Source organism: Equus caballus, chromosome 28 (assembly GCF_041296265.1).
Source record: "Equus caballus isolate H_3958 breed thoroughbred chromosome 28, TB-T2T, whole genome shotgun sequence".
Lineage (NCBI taxonomy): Eukaryota > Metazoa > Chordata > Mammalia > Perissodactyla > Equidae > Equus > Equus caballus.
In genome coordinates, this window is record NC_091711.1 from 35,690,888 (window position 1) to 35,717,510 (window position 26,623).

The following is a 26,623-nucleotide window of genomic DNA, read 5'->3' on the forward strand; positions in this document are numbered from 1 at the left end:
CACCTTCCCTCTCATAGTCAATCTTGCAGGTCTACTATTTTTTGGATTTCGGGGAGGTAAGGTGTGTAGGCCAACTATGGTCTTCTAGTTGCTTTCAGGATTCAGTCCAAACTCCTTAAAATGTCCTCAGGGTCTTTGTGCTGGCCTGTGCCCTCCTCCTCAGCCTCCTCTCTTCAGAATCCCTTCCTCTACCTCTGAGCTCAGCAACACTGACCTCCTGCCAGCTCCTCCAAATGACTGAGTTCTCTTTTGCCCTGGGACTGCAGCACATGCTGTCTCTGCTTTTTTGGAATGTTTCCCATACTGGCTTAATTCCTACTCCTCCTTAAAGTCTGACCGTCCATGTCACTTCTTCCCGAAAGCCACCTTTGAGTCACCCACTCTGGGTTAGGATCTCCCCCTCAGAACTGTCACAGACACTCAGCGTCTGTCATAGCCCCATGGTACTGACTGAGGGAGTGGGGTTTGGAGTCAGGATGTCTGGGTCAAAATTCTAGGTCCGCACTTCACAGCTCTTTGACTTTGGGTCAATTGCTCAACTTCTGTGTACCTCAGCTTTCTCATCTATAAAGTGGGGAGCTTGTGGGGTAGGTACACGTAAAGTGCTTAAAACAGTGTCAGGCACTAAGCACATTCTCAATAAGTGTTAGGGGTTATAATGATTATCATATTAATGCATTACTAGGAAATCCATTGGTGGAAACTAGGGGTCCGTGAACCCCAGATATTGTACACAAATAGCGTTTTATGCTCATGTGTGCAGTTTCCTAGGGAGAGAGTTGGTAGCTTTTCCAGTTTGCCGAAGGATGCAAGACCCAAAGACATGAAGAATCACGGCTGTGAGCGCCATGCTCACACTGGGATCTGCTCTGAGACCCCCCATATTGACGGGTTCAACTACGCCCCTTGCTTAAAAGTGACCTTTTAAAGCTCTTTGAGTTGTGTACCTTATCCGTTCTGCAAATGAGCAAGCTCTTGTGTTGACTCTGTGAGTCTTCCTTTCAGGAGAACGTTCAGAAGAAGTGGGCACACACTTCCCTTTCTGATGTGGAGCAGACTGAAATTGGGGTGGACTCATTTATAGTCTTCGACCTAGCAAGAGTCGTCCACTCGTGAAGAGGCTCGCATAGCAAAGGGATCATTGTTGTGCTTTCCACACACTGTCTGGGCATTTAGGAGATTTGCAGGGGGCCTGCTCAGCAGTGGTGCAGTGAAACATACACAATCTGTTAATTCATGTGTGTAATCCTCCAACTTCCCCTTTCCTGAAACTCGTTGCACTTGCTGCTCTTATTAACGTTGGTCTTTGAATTAAAAGCTCAACAAGAGCAGGACCCAGAAGCAAAGCTGAGTCCCCACAGCCCTTCCCAACCAGCACTGTGCCTGACCTGTAATAAAAGTAATCAACGCTAGTGAGCATTTACAGTGCTGGCCAGACACGGTGCTAATGATCTCATTTAATTCTCACAGGCAACCTACTGAGGCATGTGGTATTATTATCCCCAATTAAAGATGAAGCATGGAGGCACGGTGAGGCATGGCGAGGCTGAGGAACATACTCAAAGTTACATAGCTAGGGTGTCGTGGAGCCACTCAAGTGGCCGTGCTGCTCAGTAGATGTGTAGAAAGCACGTAATGAAGCTCCCAACACATGGGTCCAGCTGAATGAGGCTGGTTCCTGGTATGGTTATTGGGTTAGTTGCTATGCTTGTTGTTTGGTTTCTAGAATGCTGAAGGACAAAGGATTACATTAGTCCTTTGATTGACAGGTAGGCTTCAGAATATTGGGCAGAAAATAATTTAATTTTCTTTTGAAAATAGCTTTCTAGCTCTAGTAAAAATGATACTGTTTTATTGTAAAAAGTTCAGAAGTACAAAGGAGAAAGTTATAAAAATCACCCAAAAACAAAGAGAAAGAGAAAGAAGAAAACATCAGGGGATAGAACTGAAATCAATAAAACTCCTTAGAAAAAAATCACCAGAAATCCAACAAACTAGTTATAGGTATTATTTCCATCATTTTAGGCAAGTATACATACTTATGTATACATTTTGTAATACAATAAAGCATTTTCACATAAATGGGATCATATTATATGTGCAATTCCAAAACCTATTTTCAAAAATTTCTTCGCTCACCAATATGTTATGCAAATAAAGATCACCATCATTATTCTCTGCAACTGCTTGGTATTCCCTTGTATGAATTACTATAATTCATTTCATCAGGCTTTATTGAAAGATATTTAGGTTGTTTCCCAAAGTCCTATGTTAAAACAACATTACCAAGAGCATCTTGTATACTTTTGAAAAGTTCATAAGAATTACCTTGGATAATATCAGAAGATATCATTTCTGGGAGATCACAGGGAATGCATGTTGACATTTTGATACATATTGGCAAAAATCCTCCCGAAAGATTGCCCCAATTTATGCCCCATCATGACACACATTGGTCGTGACTTACTTCATACATCTTTGCTAATCTAATAGGAAAAATAATCCCAGTAGTTTAATTTCTGTTTTTTTGTTTATTTTTAAATCTTTAGTATGTGTTTATTGTCTCTCTGCATTTCTTAGAGGATAACATATATAAGACTTCTAGTTTTGAAAGAGTTGTTTATGTACAAACAGCTTCATCTCAGCATTACTTACACGAGTTAGAAGGCAAAAACGACCAAGTGCGGACTCAATACACCAATGAAGGGATAAACATATGTTAGAATATTTTGTAGCCACAAAAAAAGAATATTTTGGATGAATATTGAATAGCATGGGGAAATGATTATACTATAGAGTTTGAGGAAATTTCTTGAGGAAAAAATCAAAATGCAAAATAATTTACAGAATAATTCCAACTCTGTTAAACTATACATGTTCAGAAGAAAAAAGACAGAAAAAAATAGAAAGCCTAGAAGGAAATACAAGAAGTTGTTAATGTTGATGATCTGTGCGGTCATATTTTGGATTATTTAAATTTTCTTCTTCATACTTTTTTGCAGACACTGAATTTTCTAATAGCATGGGGCTAATATTTAATCTGGTTGAGGTATTTATTATTCTTGGTGTTTTGAGATTACTCACCGTCAGACGCTTAACGTTATCGTTAATGATTTATTTTAGTAAACGAAATGGACATATGCTTTGGTTTATTCATAATACTAAAGAGCATACTCAGTACTGGCACTGTGTCGTCAGGCAAGATCTCAGCTTTCAAGGAGTGTGCTGTCTGGAAGGTCTGAGAAGACATGTGCACAACGTCTATAGCATGGTCTGCTGAGATACAGGAAAACCTTCTAGAGGAGGGAGCCTTTCAGCTCAGCCTTGAAGGATAAGTTGGATGTTACGTGAGACATTTGTCATCTTTTTCCTGACTCTGTAAGAAATGTGTTCATTGCAGAAAATAAGAAAATGTAGAAGATAATAACAGACATTTATCTGGTTATTGTCATGGATGGGACACTGTGTTAAATCCTGAGTATGGAAAAATCTCATTTAACCCCCAGCAACCCTGTAAAGGTGGGTGTGATTATTTTGTGCATTTCAAGAGCAAAGAAAGGGAGGGTAAAAGAGATTGAGTGAGTGAACACTGGATACGTAATTGGAAAATCGGCAGAGGCAGTACTGGAACCCAAGTCGACCTGGTGCCATGGAAGAAAATAAACCAATACTAAGCCCATCGCTTTCAGTCTTTTTTCCCTGAGCATGAAGCTTTTCCAGTCCTCTTGCTGCATGCACTCTTGTAGTGGTCATCGCTCAAGCATTATCAGCACACACGTGGTAACTGAAGGCCTACGAGTGGATGAGATACCCAGGGAAACAAGCAGAGAAGAGGAAAGGCCCTGGGAACAAACCCCAAGCGACAGAGACGGAGACACCTTTCCAGGTCTGGGCTGGGTGGAGAGCAGGCAGCCTCGGGGAAAACTTCCCAGTGGCGGTAATCTTGGAGCTGAATCTTAGAGGTTGAGAAGTTTGCCAGGTAGGGAAGAGGAAGACAAGTGTCCTAAGAACAGGAAACAGCATTTGCAAAAGCATATCAGATGCAAGGGACAACAGGGTAACTTGGAAAACAAGCAAGTGATTTCATTATGACTAGAGCATAGCGCGTGTGTGTGTGTGTCTGTGCACTCATGTGTGTGCATGCATCCGTGTATGTCTCTGTGTAGCTGTGTGAGTGTATCTGTGGGTCTGCAGGAGTGTGAATATATGCTCAGGAGGCTGGAGTGATGAGTGAGAGGCTAGAAAGGAAGGCAGGGTTTGGATCCTTAAAGACGTGGCCTCCCTGTATTAGTTGGTTTTCCAGAGAATCAGATATATATATGTATATATCCTGTTGGTTCTGATTCTCTGGAAAAACAGAGAAAAAATATATAGAGAGATTTATTATGAGGAATTGGCTCACGTGACTATAGAGGCTGGGAAGTCCCACAATCTGACATTTGCAAGCTGGTGGTGTAATTCAGTCCAAGTCTGAAGACCTGAGGAGCAGGGGAGCCGATGGTGTAACTCCAGGTCAAGAGGTGGAGAAGATGAGATGAGATGCCCCAGCGGCGAGTTCCTCCTTCCTCCACCTTTTGCTCTATTCAGATCAGACGATGCTCAACGGCATTGGGAAGGGCCATCTACTCTACTGAGCCCACAGATTCCAACGCTAATCTCATCTGGAAAGACCCTCAGAGACACACCCAGAAACAATGTTTACACAGGGCACCTGTGGCCCACACAGGTTGGCACCTAAATTAACCATCGTGATCCCCTATAAAAGGTTTGGAATATTTAGGGAAAGAGTGTCTGGGAACAGAGTGAAGAGATTCTGAAGGCCAGCTAATCGATATAAACTTTATTTTTCTGTTGAGGTAACATTGGTTTATAACATATAAATTTCAGGTGTACATCATTATATTTCAATTTCTGTGTAGATTACACGATGTTCACCACCCAGGGACTAATTACCATCCGTCGCCACACACATGTCCTAATCACCCCTTTCGCCCTCCTCTCTCCCCCCTTCCCCTCTGGTAACCACCAATCCAATCTCTGTCTCTACATGTGCGTTTGTTGTTGTTTTTATCTTCTATTTGTGAGTGAGATCATAGGGTATTTGACTTTCTCCCTCTGACTTATTCATATAAACTTTGTCTGGAAGGCAATGAGGAGGCTTTGAATTTTTTTCGAGAGAGGAATGACAATCTCGGAACAGGGCTTTTGGAAGATTCTTGGACTGGATGGTTTGAAGGAAAAGGCAGCAGAGAAGGAGACCAGTTGGTAGAATACAATAATAGTCAAAGTGAGAGGTGATGAGCACATGTATTAGGATGGTAGCTACAGGGTCATGGTGGTTTATCACTGCGAAGGGAAGGGTGGCTTTCCATTTCAAGCTCTGGTTAGTTGGTTTATTGTGGTGAAGGGTGACAGTGGATTTGGGTTGACAGATATGAGAAACATCAGACAATCTAAAGGCTTATCTGAGAAAGTCCATTGTTGAACATTCAAAACAGTTCAAGATCACACCCTTCCTCCTTTCATTTACCCATTTACAACAAATGGTCCCTGGGTGCCTACTCTGTGCCAGGCCTATGCATGGGGAAGCCCTAGTCCAGGGAGCAGTCTAGACATATCATCAGGCTGTAACAATCTCCCGCAACAAAAGCCCAGAAATCAATAGTCTCAGAGGAGGATGGGCAGTTGAAACACCCAAGCCAGTATTGAAGGATCTGGGCTACCCTCCTATAGGAGGGGACTTCCAAGTGGAAAATTCTAGCCAGCCAGAAGAAGAGAGCCCCTACGTCAGGCAGAGACATTGTGGGGGTGCTGGGGATCCCCAGGTGAATAAGATCTGGTTTCTGCCCTTTGACATAAATGCAGCCGTGTCATGCATATATGTTATATCTTTCTTCAATCAAAAAAGAAGACTCTCCTCCCTGCAAACTTACCCTTTTTAAAGTTGAGCTGTCTGGAACCATACCCACCAGAACGACAGAGTGGGACACGAGCCTTCCCACCAGCACACCCGCAGCCCTTTGAAGGATGGGCGCAGGGTCCTTCTGGCTACCGGAAGGAACCTAGTTAATGCGCCTGGTGGCAGGTGGCTAATGTCCACAGATTAGCCGTTCAGTGGTATGCATCGCCCTGGCCCCTTCACTCTCCTAGTTTCTTATTTCCCTCCAAGCTGGGGCAAACTGGGACTGAAAGAGGACCGCTTTAATTGGTTTGGGGACCCGAAGGTGGGGGAAGGGGAGAGGGAGAAAAACCACGCTTCGTGTACGAATTAAAGAAGAAAGGAAAGTGAAATCCGAAACTCTGGGGCAGAAAGCAATCCCAGGCACACACTTTGCAAACCGCTGAGGGGAGCACACCTCGGTGGATGGGGGGGGGCGGGGGTCACCTGCCCAATCTACCACCCTCCTGTTCTGGTACCAAAGCCAGGAGCCTGAGGGTCAGGGACAGCAGCATGAGGGCAGTCCCCGTCTCTGCGCTCCCACAGGCCCCCCAATTTCCAGCCCGAGGCTCCCCACTTCCTGTAGCCTTGGTCACCGCCCCGGGCCCGTGTGAGGGGCGGGGCTGCGGAATTAAAAAAAAAAAAAAAAAGCGAGGTGATTAGCATGCCCTGATCCCATTGGCTCTCCGCCGGCGCTGCTTTACATACGCCCGCCCCGCTGGCTGCTCCGGGTTTGCGGGGTTCGGGAGGGTTTGCAGCCGCCGCGGTCTCGGCTGCGCTTCAGTGCGGGGCGGGCGGGCGCCGAGCGAGCCCGGGCCGGGAGACGGGAGCCGGGAGCCCGGAGCCCAGAGCCAGCTGCCGGAGGAGCTGCTGCTGCGGTGGCATCTGGGTCGATTTCCGTCCTACGAACACCGAGGCCAGTGCCTGGCGGCTTCTGCGCCCAGCTGGGCCCAGGGAGGAGCGGGTCAGACACTTTTTATTTTATTTTGGAAGAAAGGGGCGAGTCCCGGCGTGAGCTTCCCTCCCGGCCTGGCTTGTCCTCAGTGCGCCCCAGCTCCGGCCCGGGCTCTGGAAGATGACTCCAGGGTCTGCCCTGTGTATTCCACCGGCGGCGGCTCCAGGAGGCAGCCGAAAGTAGTAACACTTGGTAGTAGCGGCTGGTGGAAAAGTGAGCCGAGGCGGCGCGGACTCGGCTGTGCCCGCGCCCCGGCGTCTGCTGCTCCTCGCTGCTCCTTCCCCTCGGCTCCCCGGCGGCCGCAGCATGAAGTGGCGTAGCGATGGCCAGGAGAGGTAAGAAGCCCGTGGTGCGGACGCTGGAGGATCTGACGCTGGACTCGGGTTATGGTGGCGCGGCGGACTCGGTGCGCTCCTCCAACTTGTCCCTGTGCTGTTCCGACTCGCACCCGGCGTCCCCGTATGGCGGGAGCTGCTGGCCGCCTCTAGCTGACTCCATGCACAGCCGGCACAACAGCTTTGACACCGTCAACACTGCCCTGGTGGAAGACTCCGAGGGGCTGGACTGCGCCGGCCAGCACTGCTCGCGGCTGCTGCCGGACCTCGACGAGGTCCCCTGGACCCTCCAGGAGCTGGAGGCGCTGCTGCTGCGCTCGCGCGATCCCCGGGCAGGCCCGGTGGCCCCCGGCGGCCTGCCCAAAGACGCGCTGGCGAAGCTGTCGACGCTGGTGAGCCGGGCGCTGGTACGCATCGCCAAAGAGGCGCAGCGCCTGAGCCTGCGCTTCGCTAAGTGCACCAAGTACGAGATCAAGAGCGCCATGGAGATCGTGCTGTCTTGGGGCCTGGCGGCGCACTGCACGGCGGCCGCGCTGGCCGCGCTGTCTCTCTACAACATGAGCAGTGCCGGCGGCGACCGCCTGGGCCGCGGCAAGTCTGCGCGCTGTGGCCTCACCTTCTCCGTGGGCCGCGTGTACCGCTGGATGGTAGACAGCCGCGTGGCGCTGCGCATCCACGAGCACGCCGCCATCTACCTGACGGCCTGCATGGAGAGCCTCTTCCGGGACATCTACGCGCGGGTCGTGGCCTCCGGGCTGCCCCGGAGCTGCAGTGGTCCCGGTCCGGGCTCCAGCTCCGGTCCAGGCCCAGGCTCCGGCCCCGGCGCGGCCCCCGCGGTGGATAAAGAGCGGGAGGCGCCCGGAGGGGGAACGGCGAGCGGCGGCGCCTGCAGCGCAGCCAGCAGCGCCAGCGGGGGCAGCAGCTGTTGCGCCCCGCCGGCCGCCGCTGCCGCCGCCGCCGCAGCCCCGCCGGCCGCCGCGGTCAACCACCACCATCTCCACCACCACGCGCTCCACGAGGCGCCCAAGTTCACCGTGGAGACGCTGGAGCATACTGTCAACAACGACTCCGAGATATGGGGGCTCCTGCAGCCCTATCAGCACCTCATCTGCGGGAAGAACGCCAGCGGTAAGTGGCCGCGCAGGTGCCGCCCCCTCCCACCCAACCCGGCCGACTGTCCTCGCAAGTTTGCCTCGCGTCCCCCTCCCGCGTCGTTCTAGCCACCCGCTGCAGTCCCAAGCCTCTGATGGGACCGCCGACTTGGAGGCGGCCCGAAACCCGCCTGTTCCCTCCTGCGCTCGGGATCCTCATACTTCCCGCGGCTCCTAAGGTGCCAAGTCCCAGAGCGCGCGGTTCCGCCCCCAGTGCCGGGCGGGGCGGCGGCTGCCTCCTGCAGGCTGTGGGAAGAATCCGACACCATTGTGGGGAACAGGTTTGCAGTCATTTGCGCCTAGGACATATTTCTGCCAGACCCCTGGTTTTTTGACCTTGATGATGCCAAATTCCCGGGCGCACAAGTTTGGCTCCCTGGAATTGGGGAGGAGGCTTATTCCTCCCTCCGCCGCCCGGTCCGCATACTTTCCCGCACCCTCGGGGACTCTGTCCGTGAGCTGGTAAAGGAGAGGCCCCGCGGCTCTAAAGGCAGAACGTTTGAGAGCTCGCTCGGCCTAGAAACAGTAGGGGAGAGGTGTGTGTGGTGAGAGGGTGGAGCGGGAAGACTTTCAGGTCTCAAGTTTTTCCGGGGCAGGTTTTGAGGGCCAGAGCTCACAGCTGGTGGGTCCTGCGCAATGGACACCCCCCACCCCCAATTCCGACCTCCCAGCTCTTGCAGCTCGCGGTTCCCTGTGGCAGGGAGCTGCAGCTGTCACCACTTGGCTTAAGGAGCGCCAGCCACTAGGGACCAGGGCAGGAAGGGAGTGGGGCGGGGTTCTGGAGGGGGTTGTCAGTTTAGGGCGTCGTTTCCAGCAGGTTCTGTCATTCCCTCCCGCACCCTCCCGTTTTGCAGGCCAGACCTGGGTGGGTTTGAACCTGCAATTCTGGCGGCGGAGGGGGTGGGGCTGGGGCTTCTTGTTTTCGAGAGCTCGAGCTGGCGGTCCGGCCTGTCTGCGAAAGCCGGAGCTAGACACTTCAAAGCTTCAATTTTCCACAGGAAATGGTAGAAGCGTAACTGGAGACTCCAAAAGCGAAATAAAACTTTGTTACACATTCAGCGGTTTGGCCCGAGATTGCGTGGTTGGAGCTGAAATGCAGTCTTTCTGGGCAGATTTCATTCATGTTGCTGCCTGTCCGTTTCCCGGGGGCTGACGGAGAGATGCGGCGGGCGCGGCTCGGCCTCTGGGGGTGCCAAGTGTGTGCATGTGAGTGTGTGCGTGTATGTGCGTGTGTATGTGAGTGTGCGCAGGAGCGAGCAGGCGCGCGGGTCCAGAAGCCCTTCGGAAACCGACCCTCTAGCTCTGGGTCCCTTCACCTGGCTTTGATCATTGTTGGGGGAGGGGAAAGAAGGGAGCAAAGCGTGTGTGTGTGTGTGTGTGTGTGTGTGTGTGGCGGGGGCGGGCTCGCGACTTCCGCGTTGATCCCCAAGACTCTTCGGGATCTCTTTGCCAGAGCCCTTCCACCTCTGCTGCCAACGGAGGGCGCAACCCTAAAGCGAAGGCATCTGCGAGGCTCCCCATCCCCCCACCCACGCCACCCACACGTGAAATCCGGACTAAGATGGAAACATCTGGGAGACGGCTTTGGTCTTTGTGTGCGCTTCTTCACAAGGGGAAGGGTTCACCTGCAAAACCCAGGAGCTTTGGACAGGATTGTTCAGTCTGGAACCCTACTCCCCAGCCCCGCAAAGCGCAGAGGGCTTCATTTTCTTCCCACCGGAGCGCCCACAGCCCTGGGAATTAACTCCCCCTTTTTACGATCGTCCTTTACTCAGTCCTGGCCCCCCAAACCCTCAGCCCCTGCTGGGATGGAACCTCTCCTTCCTTCTCTCTCCATATTTCCTTTGGGAGGAATGAGCCCGTGAGGCTCCGGTTCGGGAATCTGGATGCCCTGCTCCATGTCTGTCTTTGCCATTCTCTTGAAGTTATGATTTTGGTTGACTCACTTCCCTTCTCTGGGCCCCAGACTTCTTATCTGTCAAATAGGGGCCTAGATCTGCGAGAGACCCCCAGGTCCTCTTCTAGCTCGGTCTGTTTGTGTTAGTAGCCTCTCTGTTTTTTCAAATTGGTTTTACTTTTATGATCCTTAACATCTTTTAAAGACAGTTTTTGTGTTTATCCTTTTTGGAGTAAGTATAATTTAAGGAAGGAGCAGGCCACAGAGTTGGTTTTGGGCAGGCTGAGTGTGTGGTGGTTGGGGTTTGCTGCCATCACAGCGTTTCCCACAGCAGAGCTTAACTCCTGGGTTTCAGGGCCCCTTCAGCCATCTCTTGGTATGAGATATACTGTAATTTCATTGTGATCTCTTTTTCTCTTTTCCTTGGGCTTATTTAAAATGGCAGGTCATTTATGCAGAAGAGTTAAGGAAGGAGCGATTACTTTCTTGTGTATTTGAAACATACATTAAACATCAAACCTGTTTCTTAAACTGTTTTCGCATGGCCGTCTTTCTGATCTGCAAGCCTTATTAAGGAGCCCACGCCTTACACAATCGATTTTTTTCCCCTTTAACTCAGTGGCATCACTTATTCATTCATTTGTGAATTCGTTTGCTCATCAATATTTATTGAGCAGTTAGTCAATCCAGGATAGAGCAAGTGTAAAGGTAATAACAGCTGACACTCGTGCAAAACTAGTCTATATTGACCCATTTGGTCTACAGCATTCCCTTGAAAAGGTACTACGATTATCCCTGTTATACTGAAACTGAGGCACAGTGAACTTCACTGTCTTGCTCTTTAGTGACAGATGCATTCCCTGCCTTCAGGCCATCCTACTTGCCCTTCATTACCTACACAGTGAAGCAGAGACCCCTTACAGCCTGACGTTCTTTCTGTCCCGATTTATCCACCTTTTGTTCCTATCAAACTGCACTGGCGGTACTGGACTTCATGTTTTTATATCCTCCGCCAAGTCTAAGGGCCTGGTACACAGCTGCAGCTTATGAGATGCCTGTTGAGTTGAGCAAGCTATTGTGTAATGTTATACAGCGATGTCCTGAAAGAAGCTGTTGATTTTTGAGTGTCTTGCGTCATCTTTTCAAGTCTTTCTACCTTAGTGGCCCCTTCTTACTGCCATCTCTGCACCTGTCCACCTTTCTTATTTGCTGCTGCTAAACTGCCAGGCCCAAGGAATCCTGAACCTGATCATAGGGAACCCGGAGGGCTTGGTGGCTTTCAACAATCACGTGCACGGGCTGAAGGCATGAACTCTGCAGTGACTCTTTACCCTTCAGAGCTAGGTTTTTTCTTCTGTTGATTTTCAGCTGTTAGGAAGAGGTAGGGTAGCAGCTTAGAGACCTCAGTGTGTGTTGCATGCCTGTGGGGTTTTAAAACTGGGCTTGATTGATTTTGCTGAAGCTAAATAAGGAGCAGACAGAAGGGCTTCACCATGCCATTGTGTATGTTTTACCTCTAAGCTTAAACCCCTCCAGAGCTGACCACTTCCCACACATCCATGAAGACTTGGATCAAGAGAAATCTTTCCAGCATCTCTGTGAGGACCTCCTTGATGCAACCCTTCCACTACTCCCCAAACCCGGGCCTTACACAGCCCTTTCCCCATGTCTTGGGGATCCTGACCTTGACCTTGCTGTAAGTGACTCTCCATCACACTATGGTACCTCCAGTGCAAGCTTGTATCTTACTCATCTTTGTAGCTCCTTCCATATCACTCAACCCAGCACCTAGCACTTAGTAGATGCTGAGTACGGTTTGTTGAATGAATATAATGGGCCCATTAAATCTTTGGGCTTTAAAATTACCCATCAACGTCTGTAAAGGCCTCTGAAGTCAGACCTCCTGGGTTTGAATTTCAAGGCTGCCATTTTCTAGCTGTGTGTTCTTAGGTATGTCCCTAACCTCTCTGAGTTCCAGTTTCCTTAGCTGTAAGATGGAAACAATAATTAGGATGAAATGAGATTATGTGTATAAGGGTGTTACACTCTGATGCCTGACACACGGTAGAGGCCAAAATGGTGATGGCGGTTGTGATAAATCCAGGCCCAATGGTATCTCGCCTCTATTTCATCCAGATGAACTCATCCCCATCCATTCAGTGTGGAGGGAGCCAGCAGGGTGCAGAATTTTAGCTGGGTACCTCTTCCTGATATTTCCAGCATCAGATAATTCAGTGCATCCACCTCAGGGATGGACCCACTGTGCAAGTGACATGCCCCCGCCGCCAAGGTCACAAAAAGATTGTTTTGGTGAAAGGAAAGTAGCTCATTTTTTTGCTGTATTTTTTTAAACAAGCATCCTTAGTGAAGAGGTGCCAGGGAACTTTCTGGGGTGATAGAAATGTCCCTTACATTGACAGTGGTATGGAGGTATATGCATTGGTCAAAACATGCTGCATTGTAAGCTTAAGACTTGTGCGTTTCACTGTATTGCAAAATACACTTCAATAAAAAAAAGACATACCAAAAAAAAAAAAAAGCCGCAGGCATCCTTGAATGAAATTTGGTTTTAAATGCAGAAAGAATCTGAAGGGAAGACTGGAAGGGGCAGTGTGGTGTGATGAAAGAGAGAAGGACTTTAGACTTAGAAGATCTAGCCTTTAATTTCAGCTTGGCCACTTTCTAGCAAATGACGTTTGCTGAATTTGGTTTTCTCATCTGTACAGTGAGGATTGCCCCCCAAAAAAAGCATAAAAAAGGAAGAAAATCCAAACCTACCGCATAGGGGGATTAAGAGGATTAAGTCAGATCAAGTATGTGAAAACATCTGTCACATAGTAGGCACTCAATAATAATGGCTTCCTTAAAAAACAGATTATTCAGGCTGGTGGTAATAATAATACTTTGGGGATTTAGAATAGTCTCTTTCATTTCAGGGATACCCAATCACTTTATAAACATTAATTAACATGAGGTCTTGCCTCACCAACACTGGATTGGTGCGTAAGGTGGTGTTCAGGTCATTTATTTTCCTGTTGCTCCGGAGACTAGATGCTTAGTCAGCATTTTCTTGTCCTCCAGTTTGGTCCTGCTGTTCCACGGTGCAGCGTTGCTGTACTGGACAAAAACGTCACAGAAGAAACCCAGCTTTTTATGGAGAACGGCAGAAGCAATCTCCAGAGCCAGCCACAGCAGTTCTGTGCTCACAGAGCACGTTTTTAATTAACTAGCTCAATGTAAATTAAAACTTGGAATTTGGGTCAATGGAGGGTTATTTGGTTTTTTATGCAGACTTGCCAGTTCAGTGCTGGGATCTTTGCAAGTAGGGTGCTTCCTGAAACATGATATAAAAATAACAGCAAAATAAAACAACGGGGGACCAACCTGGAGACCTCGGGTCAGGGGTGGGGTTGCTGATGACCTTTAAATAGGAGAAAGGCCTCTAATTCTGAGTCTGTTATTATTTGTGACCTTGACCCAGGCACCAAACTTAACCTATAAAATGGGTCTGATTATCATCCACTGAGAGGTAAATATAAAATAGTAATTGACTTTGGAGTCAGACACACCCATAACTTGCAGTTTACCTATCTGTAAAATGGGTATTGTAATAATAATAGTTACACTTATATAGTGCTTATTATATGCCAGGTGCTGTTTCAAAAGCTCTCTGTATTATAATTGTTACAGCTACATTAGCTATTATAAAAGACAGCCCCGAATCGCAGGAGCCTAATGCAAGAGAAGGTCATTTCTTACTCACTGGAGTCTGAGTGGGAGAGGAGCGGGGTGGGAGGAGGCAGGAAGGTCATTTAGGTGCCAAGACTGAGGGAGGCGGTGCTCTCTTTATCTTCAACGTGTGGCCTTTAGGGCCTTCCTTTGACATTCATCCAGCCGATAAGTAGAGGGAGGAGCATGTGGAGGATCTTAAGAAAGGTGTTATCGGCTAACCCTGAGCCCTTATATCCTTGGCCAGATGTGTCACTGGCCCCCTGGCCACTGAATATCTGTGTGCATCCTTCTCACACACAAAACGTGTTCCCTTTTCCACAGGGAGGAAACTCATGTTCTATCCAATCTCTGCTTCCAACTTGACGTTCAGGATCCTTGGGTGAATCTCTGTGCCATCCATTGGGTTGAACGTGACTCCTCGTGATTCAGGCCATGAGCCAAAAGAGACTTGTTATCTTCCACTCGGTGCCCAGATGCCATATTGGAGGATAACCTATTAGGAAAAGGCAACAGTGGAAGACACACAGAAGTCACTGGTCCTTAGTAGTTATGAAATTTTGCCAAGCATGCACGATGTGGCCGTGCCCCGGAAGCGGGAGACGTTCCTTGCTTAAGCCCAGATTCTGCTCTCTGGGAGCAATTTCGTGGTTCATTGTTCTCCATGCTCCTGGCTCTGCCTTCTGGGAGGATTTTCTCGGTTGATTATTCTTCTTGGCCGCACTTGAAGTGGGTCTTGGGGAGTATGACCTCCCTGAGGCTCCACATCTTTTGTAACCTAGTTCCTGCCCTTGAAATTTTAGAGGCCCAAGGATTGTTTTTAACACTGTAAGAGTAAAAGCTTTTTAAAGTCCCGGCTTATTGATTTTGCCAATGCAATTCCTTCAACAACCCCGTAGGATTTTCATCTAGGATGTCTGATGTGCCAGTAGCCACACCCAGAGTTATTTCCCAGACTTATTTCTCAAGCCCAGATTATTTCTTATCTTTCTCAACCCATTCCTCCCTCTCTCTCTCAACTTAATGGCACCTACCTTGAGGCCATCAGGTATAGGTAGGAAGCTTATACCCTTAATCTGATATTTATTTCACTTAAAAGTCTTTCGATCTTAAGTCTTATTGTTTGGGGTCTAGAAATAATTATCTTGTTCACCTCTCTACTATTTCTGTCCCATTTTCCTTGCAAACTGGCTAATTTGTGCCTGAGCTCCTGTCTTTCCCTAATACCTTATTGAGTTCAGCCAGGAACAATCAGCAAACTCTATTACTATTATTTTTCTCAAGCCTCTTCCTCTACAGCTTACAGGCTCACTAGGCATGAGTTCTGCCTTCTAAGTTATCATAGATGATGGTTCAGCCAAACATTTTACTGCTGTATGACATGGGTCTCCAGTTTCACAGCCTCTAATATCATAACCTGCCATCTGATTTCTAAGCCAATGCCTTTTATTTAAGCGCCCCACTTCTGGTGCCAATTTCTTTATTAGTTAGAGTAATGCTAGCTGTTGCATCAGATAAACCCTAACATCTTAGGGGGTGAAGACAGTAAGAGTTGTTTTCTCATTCATGTTGAGTCCAGTTGATGGCAGGGGAGGGAGGAGCTCTGTTCCATGGAAGTTGATGGAGGGTCTGCCGTCTGAACACGTGACTCCCAGGAACTTCCCTGACTGGGGACAACAGAGTGTGGAGGATTGTGTGGGAGGTTTTTATCGGACAGCCCTGAATGTGGGTCTATCAGTTCCTTTCATATTCCAGTGGTCGGAACTCAGTCACATGGCCTCAACTAGATACAAGGGGGCTGGGAACTGTGGTCTCCAGCAGGGCAGCCACAATTCTACACTATTGGAGGGGCGTAAATTTTTGATAGAAAGCTAGATACTTCTGCCGCCATATAGTAACTTTTTTTATTGAGTCACATTGGTTTGTAACATTATGTAAATATCAGGTCTACATCATTCTATTTCAGCTTCTGTATATACTGTACCGTGTTCACCACCGAAAGTCTAGTTTCCATCTGTCACCATACATATGTGCCCCTTTACCCCTGTCGCCCACCTCCTCACCCCCTTCCCCTCTGGTGACCACCAATCTGTTCTCCGTATCTGTGTGTTTGTTTATCTCCCACATATGAGTGAAATCATACAGTAATAGTCTTTCTCTGTCTGACTTATTTCACTTGGCATATTACCCTCAAGGTCCATCCATGTTGTTGCAAATGGCATGATTTCATCTTTTTTACGGCAGAGTAGTATTCCATTGTGTATATATACCACATCTTCTTTATCTATTCATCTGTTGATGGGCACTTAGGTTGTTTCCAAGTCTTGACTATTGTGAATAATGCTGCAATGAACATAGGGGTGCATCTTGTCTTTTTGAATTAGTATTTTTGTGTCCTTTGGTTAAATACCCAGAAATAGAATAGCTGGATCCTATGGTATTTGTATTTTTAGTTTTTTGAGGAATCTCCACACTGTTTTCCATAGTGGCTGCACCAGTTTGCACTCCCACCAGCAGTGCAGGAGGGCTCCCTTTTCTCCACATCCTCTCCAACACTTGTTATTTCTTGTCTTTTTAATAATAGTCATTCTGACAGATGGGAGATGACATCTCATTGTAGTTTTGATTTTCATTTCTCTAATAATTAGTGATGTTGAACATCTTTTCCTGTGCCTGTTGGAAAATTGTCTGTTCAGATCCTCTGCCCATTTTTTAATTGGGTTGTTCATTTAGAAAAAAAATTTTTTTTTAAGATTTTATTTTTCCTTTTTCTCCCCAAAGCCCCCCAGTACACAGTTGTATATTTTTAGTTGTGGGTCCTCGTAGTTGTGACATGTAGGACACCGCCTCAGCATGGCTTGATGAGTGGTGTCTTGTCTGCGCCCAGGATCTGAACGGGTGAAACCCTGGGCCACCGAAGTGGAGCCCTCGAACTTAACCACTCGGCCACGGGGCCGGCCCCAGGTTGTTCATTTTTTAATCCTCACCACAACCTTATGAAATGGGTGCTATTATTATTATTATTCCCATTGTACAGGTTAGGATGTTGAGGAACAGAAAGTTTAAAGAATTTGCCTAAGGTGACACAGTAGGTGAGTGGTGGGTCAGATTTGACCCCAAGCAATCTGGCTCTGGACTGCCTCATAGAGTGTTCGTGAAGATTAAAATATTATTAAAAACAAATGATATGGTGGATTCAAAGTGTTTTTCCCAGTGTGTCATACATGGTACATCCTTAACAACTGTTATCCTTTATCTTTATGATTGTTATCATCATCCTATTCTGGAAGTGGGGTGCTACGTGGCTTGACAGTGAATTGGTGCGAAGCTCTCAGGCATGGGTGAAGTATAAATCCAGAAGAGCAGGTGCTGCAGGCAACCTGTGCTGTGCTCCTGTCTCCTCCCCGCTCCATCCCGTGCGTGGCATCCACAGGGGATCAAGAGCTGCTGAGCCAGGCACTGGGTCTTTCACACATGCTACCTTCTTCAGTCTTCACACTGTTCTTGTGAAGTGGGTGTTCCCTATCCCCATTTCACTGGGGAGGAAACTGAGTCTCAGAAAGGCCAACAACTAGTTCGAGATGGCATAATTACGAAGGGGTAGAGTTGGGATTTGGGCTCCAGAACCTGTGGTCTGAATGGCTATAGCACAGTGGCGAAATCTGGGCCCGATGAGCCGCTGAGAGGATCCCAGAAGGACTCTAGTGCAGCCTCGGGGTGTGGATGGAGGGCGGGGCTCTCCTTGGTGCCAGTGGTCATGGTTGCTGACCGTCCTTTGCATAATATGAGGTCACAGGTCTTTTTTTAGTCCCCACCGCTGGCTTCCCCATCCCTGGCTGCCCCATGAGTCATGCCCAGCCATCCTTGAGGTTGCTGGGTAGCCTCCTCAGCTGAGGCCCTGGGGCAGTGGGTGTCTTTGTGGTCCCCAGGGGACAGCTCTGTCCATACCCTGCCTGGCCGGGTAGGCTCGATGCCAGAGGGAGCACAGCCTTCTCACTAGAACCGAATGCAGAAATCTGTGGCGCAGCAGAGAATTTGTTCTGGTCCTCCCTGGGGACCACAGAGCTGGGATTTTCCCAGACTCAGGAGTTAGGGGGCCAAGGTTCAAATTCCGGCTCCACCCCCTATCAACCAGGTGACCTTGGGCAAACCAGGTAATCTTTCTGAGCCTCGGTTTCCACATCTGCTAAATGAGGATAATGGTAGTACTCCCTCATAGGGTCATTAGGAGGATAAGATGAGTTAATTCACGCAAAAGTCCTTAGAATAGTATTGGACACATGGTAAATACTCAATGTCTGTTAGCGATTATTATTAACAAGTGCTCAAGAAGTGCCGGCCTCCTTGCTTAAAGAGCTGCTCCTTGACCCTGCTTCATTTATTGAGTGAAGGACTTTAGTCTGCCAGCAACCAGACTTCCAGGGTTTGACCACTTACTAGCTGTGTGATATTAGGCAAGTTACCTAGTCTCTCTGACTCAGTCTTCCCCTTTGTTAAATGAGAATAAAAATAAAACCTAAATATGAGGGCTGTTGCAAAGTGCCTGACATGCAGAGATTGCTTAATAAATATTGGCATTGCTGGATTTTATTATATTCGTTATGACTTTTTCTGCAGGCACTATGTTAGATGTTAAGCCACATGGTCCCTGCCCTCATGGAGTTGCAGGCCTGTAGTGGACTTATTTTTTTCATCAAATAATCGTCTAGATGTAAATTTACAACTGTGATGGTTGCTACAAAGGAGAGATGCACGGGGCTGTAAGAGTCTTTACTGAGGCTCTTGATGTAGTTAGCAGTGAGGGAAGGCTTCTCTAAGTAAGTGATGAGGTAGTGAGGCTTGAGGGAGGCTGGAGTATGGCCATTTGGTGGAAAAGGTAGAGAAGTAAGTACTCTGTGAATGCAAACAGAATGTGCAAAGGGCCTGTGGCAATGGGAGCATGATAAGGAGGAGAGCAGCCAGTGTGGCTGGAATGGGAGAACCAAGTGAGGGGAGCTGGGTGGGGGTTGGACCAAGCATCTGCCAGATTAAGGAGTTGGTCTTTTCCCAAGGACACTGGAAATCCTTTGAAAGGTTTTTTAAGGAGGGAGATGCTATGATCAGATTTGTGTTCTAAAAAGCTCATGTAGCTGCAGTACTGAGAGCAGACGGGAAGAGAAGGGTGAATGTAGAAAGGCCAGCTGGGTGTTGATATCACCTGCATCCTACACAAGAAGAAGCTGAGGCTGTGAAACATTTAGTAACTTGCCCACAGTCCCTGAGACAGTAAACAGCAGAGCAGGGATTTGAACTCAAGTCCGAGGGACTACAAATTCTAACGTCCTCCCACCCATGCCATGCCTCATCCCACGGGAGCATCTGATTCAAACCTCACATTTTACAGGTGGGGAAACTGAGGCCCAGAGCGAGACACTGCTTTGCCCAAGGTAGCAAGGTCACAGGGCAGAGCTGGCACCAGTATCCCAGGTTTCTGGGTCCTTAGACCATCTCCCCTCCAAACCAGATCATTCCTGGGAGGCAGGGTCCGGTGAGAGGCTACATTGTCGACAGCAGCGTTGGAGATTACTCTAGGACCCCGCTGTAGCATCTCTAGTTTTACTGTGCATCTCGCAGTCAAAGAGATGCTAGTCCGGCAGCGTGCAGAGGGCCCTGTTAGCTGTGGCTGAGCCAATGCAAACGATCCCTGTGAAGATCAGGTGTGCTGAAGGCAGAGCCAAATTAGCAGTTCCCCAGTGTACTAACATCCGAGGGCAAATCAGAGAGGCAGCTGGAGAGGACGAGAGAAACCTTCCAAAAGGGGCCCGTCTCGGGGGTGGAGGTTGCTTGGATTAACTGGGGTGTTTTTGGGTGGCGTGTGTCATTGTTCCTTCCTGATCTCAGCTCACAGTACCACCCAGGGCGTCAGGATGTGCCCCACAAGCACGCAGACATAAATCACCTCTTTCTCTCTCTTGATGCCTCTGAGGATTTCAGGTCTCGGGGAGCGGGCACAGCTCTTCCCTCCCTCGGCCTCCTCCCTCGGCCCCTTGCAGGGTGGGGGCCTGGGCAAGAAAAAGTGGATGGGGTTCCTCCCTCATGCGGCTTGCAGGCTGAGGTGAGTTTCGTTTATTCACAGATGATCACCAGAGGTAAGCTGCACGCGTGGCGGTAGCTCCTTAGGAGAGGTTCACGGGGCCATGGGACAGAGCCTCCTTCGACAGGCGGGGGAGGTCCGGCTGCCCCTCCCTCGTGCTTCCAGGGGTGGCTGTGGCCAGCACCTGGACACTAGACAGTGCGGCTGGGGTGGGGTTGGGGTTAGGACTCGCAATTCTCCTTCCTGCACTGGGCCAGCGTGGGAGGAGAGCCGGGAGTCTGGTCCCCCCGTCAGCGCCTCCGAGTTCTGCATCTGGCCCTCTGTCTTTCGAAGCCTCCCCTCACTCCTCCTGCAGCCTCCATTTTTGGGGCAGATGATGAGTCTCTTGCTGCTGCTTCTTCCAGTCTCTGGGGCAGGCTGGCGTAGGTGAGAAGCCACAGGCTCTGTTCTGAGGGGCCGGGAGGGGGGGCCCTGCCTCTGTTCCCCTCCCGACCTCCTCCCCTCCTCCCCACCTGGTCCCCCTGCTGTTGCTGATTCTGCCGTTGCACCAAGTCTTCACAGCGTGAGGGCTTTGGCTTAAGGAACAGACCAAGAGCAAGCTGGTGATTTCATGGCCTCTGATGGCCCCACCATGTGGAACCGCTCGGGGCAGCTGGGAGCCTGTGGGGGTGCGGTGGAGGAGGAAGGGATGCAGGAAGGTGCCCGAACCCTCCAGTGAGTAGGAAGGCTGCGGCTCAGGCCTAGCAGGGTGTGCGCATGCTGTGCAACCTTGGAGAGGCCCCTGACCTCGCTGAACCTCAGTTTCCTCATACAGGAATGGGAAATAATGATAATACCAGGTTGTGGTATTCACGGACCCGTAGGTGTCCGAGGAGGCAACACTTCGGGAAACCGTAAAGCTCAGCACTTAGTAATGGCAAAGGCTAACGTTTATTTAGTGTTTACCACTGTATTAGGGTGTTTTTCTTCAGAAAAACAAAACCAACAGGACGTATATAGATATCTGTAACAGGAAATTTGTTATGAGAATCAGCTCACGCAGTTAGAGAGGCCAGAAAGTCCCACAGTTTGCCATTTGCAAGCTGGAGAACTGGGAAAGCCAGTGGTATAATTCAGTCTAAGTCCTAAGGAGTGGCAACCAGGGAGCTTCAGGTGCAAATCCTGGATCTGAAGACCCAAGAACCAGCATTTGCTGCCCTCGAGCTTCCCAGTAGCCTGTGTAAAAAGAGCAATCATGAGCAGATGCACAATTCATGGTATGACCGATGAGAGAGAATAAACCAGCTGCTGTAGCTGTTCCTGCGGTTGAGGCCTGAAAGGAATTTCTAAGCAGGAGGTGAAAAGCAGTTATTAAGTCACGTTTGGTGACCTCACATGTCAGCCCGTGGTTGGTAAAGAACAAGGAGAACCTCTTCTTGGTGTGCTTCTCTGGACTTGTTTTCTCATCTGAAAAATCCCAGGAGAGTTTTGAAGCTCAAAGGAATCATCAGATATGAAAGTGATCTGTCAACTGCAGAATACTCATTCGTTCATTTGTTCATTCAACACATTTATTGAGAGCCTACTATGTGGGAGGCCTGGTTCTGAGCACTTAGCCTACGGCAGTGCACAAAGAGACAAAACTCCCTGCCTTCATAGAACTTGCATTCTAGTCGGGGGACACCTTAAACAACAAACATAATTAAACAGTCTAGATGTTAGAAGGTGCTACCTGCCACGGAAAAAAATAAATCAGAGTGATGGGGACAGGGAGGGCTGGGGATGGTGGCTTGTAATTAAAAATAGTGTGGTTAGGGTGGTCTCACTGAGAAGGTGACATTGGCCCAGAGAGGTGAAGTCGAAGAGGGATTTAGCTATGCGAGTGTCTGGGGAAGAGTGTTCTAGGCAGGGGGAATAGCCAGTGCAAAGGCCCTGAGGCAGGAATAGCAAAGAAACCATTGTGGTGGAAAAGTGTGAGTGAGCCAAGAGGGATAAGAGGTGGAAGCAGAGAATCTCAGGAAGCCAGGTTGGGTAAGTCCTCCTAGGCTGTTGTGGACTTTGGTTTTTATTCAGTGAACTGAGAAGCCGTTGCAGGATTGGCAGGCGTGACTTAGGATTAAAAAGAATCACTTTGGCTGCTGCTTGGAAATAGACTCTAGAGGAGCGAGGGTGAGGGCAGGGAGAGCAGTGTGTGGAGGCTCTTAGAACAATCCAGGCAGGAGAGGATGGTGGCCTGGACCACGTGGTAGCAGCGGAGGTGGGCTAAGAAGTGGTGGGATTTGGGCCATCGTTAAAAGGAAGAGTCAACAAGATGTTGTTGACACATTGGGTGTGGGGTGTGAGGGAACCAGAGGCGTAAGGATGACTCCAGGGTTTTCGGGCTGAACAACTGGAAGGATGGAACTGCCATAAACTGAGATGGGGAAGACAGAGGCCAGAGCAGGTTTGGGGCCGGTGGAACAGTCATGAGTCCAGTTTGGGACGAGCGAAGTTTGAGGTGCCTTTTAGACGTCCGGGTGGAGATGTCATCCAAGTAGTTGGATCCTCATGGCTGGCGCTCAGGAGGGAGGATGGTGAGGAGATAGAAATTTGGGAGTCGGGAGCGTATGGATGGTTTTTAAAGCCATGAGGCAGGACAAGGTCACCAAGGTCACTAGGTCACCTGCTTGTAGAAGAGACAAGAACTGAGCCCTTCCTTGGGTCAGACAGGAGAGGAGGAACCGGGAAACGTCCTAAAAGCCACCAGAGGAAAGGATCCAGGAGGAGGAAGTGTCGCGAGGCATACGAGGTAGTTGCTACCAACACGCCCTGAGCTGTGGGGGTTTTTCTGCCTGCAACCCCTGGGGACTGTTTCAGGCCCGATGAGCAAGCAGCATCCGTGTGCTTCATGGGAACCACACTACCCATAATGAACCCGAAGGATGTTTGGGATATTTTCACAGGGGATGGAGGCAAAGTGGCCTCGGTGTGTCATGTGTCAACTGAGGGGCTTAGGCCAAATCTGTGACTTCGGTCTGGGCTCTTACGAGTCTTAGGGTTCTATAAAGGGCCTTTGGGACACTGGTGGGGCTCGCGTGAGAGGCTTCCACCCCACCCTACACACACACTTCCCTAGGGTTGCTCTCCTTTCGTCTGTTTTCTCTCTGTTGGGCTTTGGCATAAGATGCATTTGAGAAAGAGATTCCGTTGCCAGACACAGAGTTTGAAAAGCACTGGCTTGGACGTTTGGTGAGTCCTTCCTGCTCCGACATCCTGGGAGGCCCGGGCTGCCCCGGGAGCAGGGATCCCACGGTGCGGCTGTGCTTTGGCCTTGGCCGTGGAGACAGGCCAGGAGAGGGTGTCCTGCAGAGGCTCAGCGAAGCACTGAGCGGGGCGGGGTGGGGAGGGGAGGGGAGAGAAAGGTGAGCACCATGCTCGGAACCTTGTCGATCTCCAGGCCCCCAAACGGATGGCGCAGCAGAGAGGGAATGAGGAGAACCAGCGCTGGAAACGAACGGAACTGGGAGAATGCAAGATCCAACAACTAGATGCTTCCGGGTCAAGGAGGACTCTGTTCCTCCCTCTCGCAATTATTTGCAATTCTGCTTTTTTCCTGATGCAAAGCTCTCCTTTTTGTTCCCCTTCACTGCGGCAGCCTCGCCTCCCAGGGGGCATTTCTGATACAAGGGAGCAGAGCTGGAACTCATCAAAGCCATCTCTGAACCAAAAATAACCCCATCCAGCCAGACGCTCCCCAACCTTCCAGGCCAGAGGGCTTGCTTTCATTTGTCAAAGTCGGCACCTTCACCTGTGGTTCTCAAAGGTCTGAGCTTTAAAACTGGCTTGCCTCTGCATTAAAGAAGTGTGTATATTTTATCTTAAGAAATTTTGTGGCTAATCCAACTTTAACATCAACAGAAAGGATCGGTCCTGAATTCCTAAACCCCGGTGTAGACGACAATGACTTTGGGCTATTGTGACTCATTGGTGTCAGTTATTTATTCACTGACATGTCTAATCTGGTCGATGTTATGGACGGGAGTCATAGCGTGGTACGTCACGCTGTATGACCAAGGTCTGAGGTCAGACAGCCTGGTTCACAACCCGGCCTCATCTCTTACTGGCTGGGCCACCTTGGGCAAGTTCTTTGCTCTCGGCCTCAGTTGCTTCCCCTGTAAGAGTGTCCACACCATAGCCGTGTTTGGGATTAAATGAAATGCCGCGATGTGTACAGGCACTCGGTGTGGGGCAGTGAGTGCTTGATCCAGGTCGGCGATTATTGGTGTGATTCTCGTTGCCAGTCATCTGAAACCTCTGTGACAGCACTCATCAGGTTATACCGCATGGTCCACTCCCCGGTTTATCGTTACAGGTCAGGCCACTTCTTATTCATCTTCGCATCCTTCATACTGCATCTGGCACGCAGTTGGCACTTAAACCTATTTGTCCAATGAATGAATGAGCCACAGAATGTAAGCTCCGTGCGAGCAGCCGTATTTGTCTGTTTGTTCACCACCATTACCCCAACACGTGGAACAGCGCCCACCATGTATTTGTGGCCTGTGAAATGAACCATGAATCAATGGAGCTTCACTAACAGACCGAGAGCCTGGCGCTAACCATTGGCTAACCGGCTGGGAGTCTTCCTCTGTGTTCCCGAATCCTCAGCCCTGAAAAATCTCTCCTTTTCAAAGCTTGCTTCTCTTTGAAGAACAGACAAGAAATGATCGCCTGTTATTCCTTTTTACCCAGGCTCTTCCTGTGAGACAGCCCCTTGCTCTAATTCAGAGTTGAAAGCTGCGTCTGCGTAGACTCTTGGATCTTAGCGCTGGGAGAAGCCTGCACAGTTCTCCCTGGGCAGCCCTGCGGCCTTCAGTCTGGATGTCAGGTGGATTTTGCAAACCAGACACCTGAGCCCCGTGGGATTAATGGAGTTGTGTGGGGCGGCACGGCTGCCGGCCGATGAGCGAGCGAGGGCGGTGAGAGAAGGCTCTGAGCTACAGAGGTGCAGAGTCCTCCCTTCATGGCTCGGCCTGCACCTCAGCTCCCTGAACCCCGAGGTAGGTGTCTCTTCACGACGCCATGCTGCCCCAGGGGAAAAAGAAACAAGGCTTTTTTCTCTTTGCTTAGTTCTGATAAACACCGGGTCCCGTTTGTTGAGGTCTGCCATGTGCTGGAGTCTGTGCTGAGCACTTTCCCAATATTCTCTCGCTGAACCCCTCCAACCTCACTGATGAGGTCAGTGTTAGGAGTTCCACTGCACAGCTCGGAAACTGACTCAGAAAGGCTAAGGGACTCAGGCCAGGCCGCACAGCGAGGGTCTGGGAGTTGGGATTCCCACCCAGGCCACCTGGCGTGTCATTACCAGGCTCTCCCCTTAACTGTGTTGGCCGCCTGTAGAAGGGGCGCAAGGTGACCCGTTGAAAATTCCTTAAATGTCCTGATGACACTATGACTGTGTCTAGACCGTGCTGAGGCAGCTGGTCAGTTCAGTGGGGAAAAGAGATCAACTGTTAGGTGAACCGTCCGTTGATTTATTCGGGTTGGCCATGTAGAATTGTAAAGATCCAGCAACTGCTCGTCTCTCCTCTATGACTTGTTGTTTATGGTCTCATTGGTCTCCCTCCGTCTCTCCTACTCCTTCATTCTGGAAATAGTTCAGTGTCCGCTAAGTGCCAGCACTGGTATAATAGGAAAAGCACACACTACTGCCAATATCTAGTCTGGTTTTGTGATTGGAAAGACCAGACCATCTTTTTTTTCCAGAACAATGTGACACTTATTGATTCAAATACTTTATCTGAGCCAGTGTAACCTAAGGTTCCTATTGACGATCTCAGGTCCCCCTGTTCGTCCCCCTTCCTCACCTGCCAGCTGGGTGGACTTGAAGCAAGCATCCCCTGGAAGACAGGAGGACACGTTTACTATTTATCAGGCTGCACTGACTGTTATTTTGAACCCCATAATACCTTGGTATTATTAATTCTTTAGACTTGCACTGTTTATGAAGTCCCATCACGTCTGTTAATATTCGTAACAGTGTAGTAGGGTGGGTAGGTATCAGTACCCTAGTTTTGCACAAGAGGAAGCTGAGGCTAGGAGAGGTGAAGCATCTTGCCCAAGGTCACAAGGTAAGTGGCAGCACTGGGCATCTGTCTGACTCTTAGTCCACTGCTCTTTCTGTGCTTCCCAAGGCCACTCTCTGTGCACTGTTGGTGCTCCGACGTTATGAAAACGTGGGTTGATATGCCAGGACGGGTAAGAAGATACACAGGAGCCCCATCTGAAGACTAATTTGGATGTGGAGGTTACCCCAGCCTTTTGGACGCCCAGCCTTTGGACGTATAGAGTTATTCTCTCCCTCCTCTGCAACCTCTCAGGCCTCAATGGAACTTGAGTCTGACCCTGGGCCTTCTATCTTCAGCTGAGGGAGGGAGAGGGGCTCCTCATGGGTCTCCCCCAAAGCATTATGGTCTGGGCTTCAGATGCTGCTACGTGAAGGTGAGGAAGTCCACGGAATGTCCCCTCAGAAAGGAGAGGGGGCACTGTGGGAGGTGGTACCTCTGGCTTGTCAGAGCTTCTGCTGG

At 49.4% G+C, this 26,623-nt stretch overlaps 1 protein-coding gene across 4 annotated transcripts in view; it reads left to right on the plus strand.

The window, feature by feature from the left end:
- The first annotated feature begins 4,832 nt into the window (after window positions 1-4,832).
- The window catches only part of ABTB3 (ankyrin repeat and BTB domain containing 3), a 307,733-nt gene continuing 285,942 nt past the window's right edge, over window positions 4,833-26,623 (plus strand). For all 4 annotated transcript variants that reach the window (XM_023631669.2, XM_023631671.2, XM_023631670.2 and 1 more), the window contains exon 1: window positions 4,833-8,356. In XM_023631669.2, coding sequence (XP_023487437.2) covers window positions 7,216-8,356 — 1,141 coding nt within the window. In that variant the 5' untranslated portion in view covers window positions 4,833-7,215. The remainder of the gene's footprint in view (window positions 8,357-26,623) is intronic.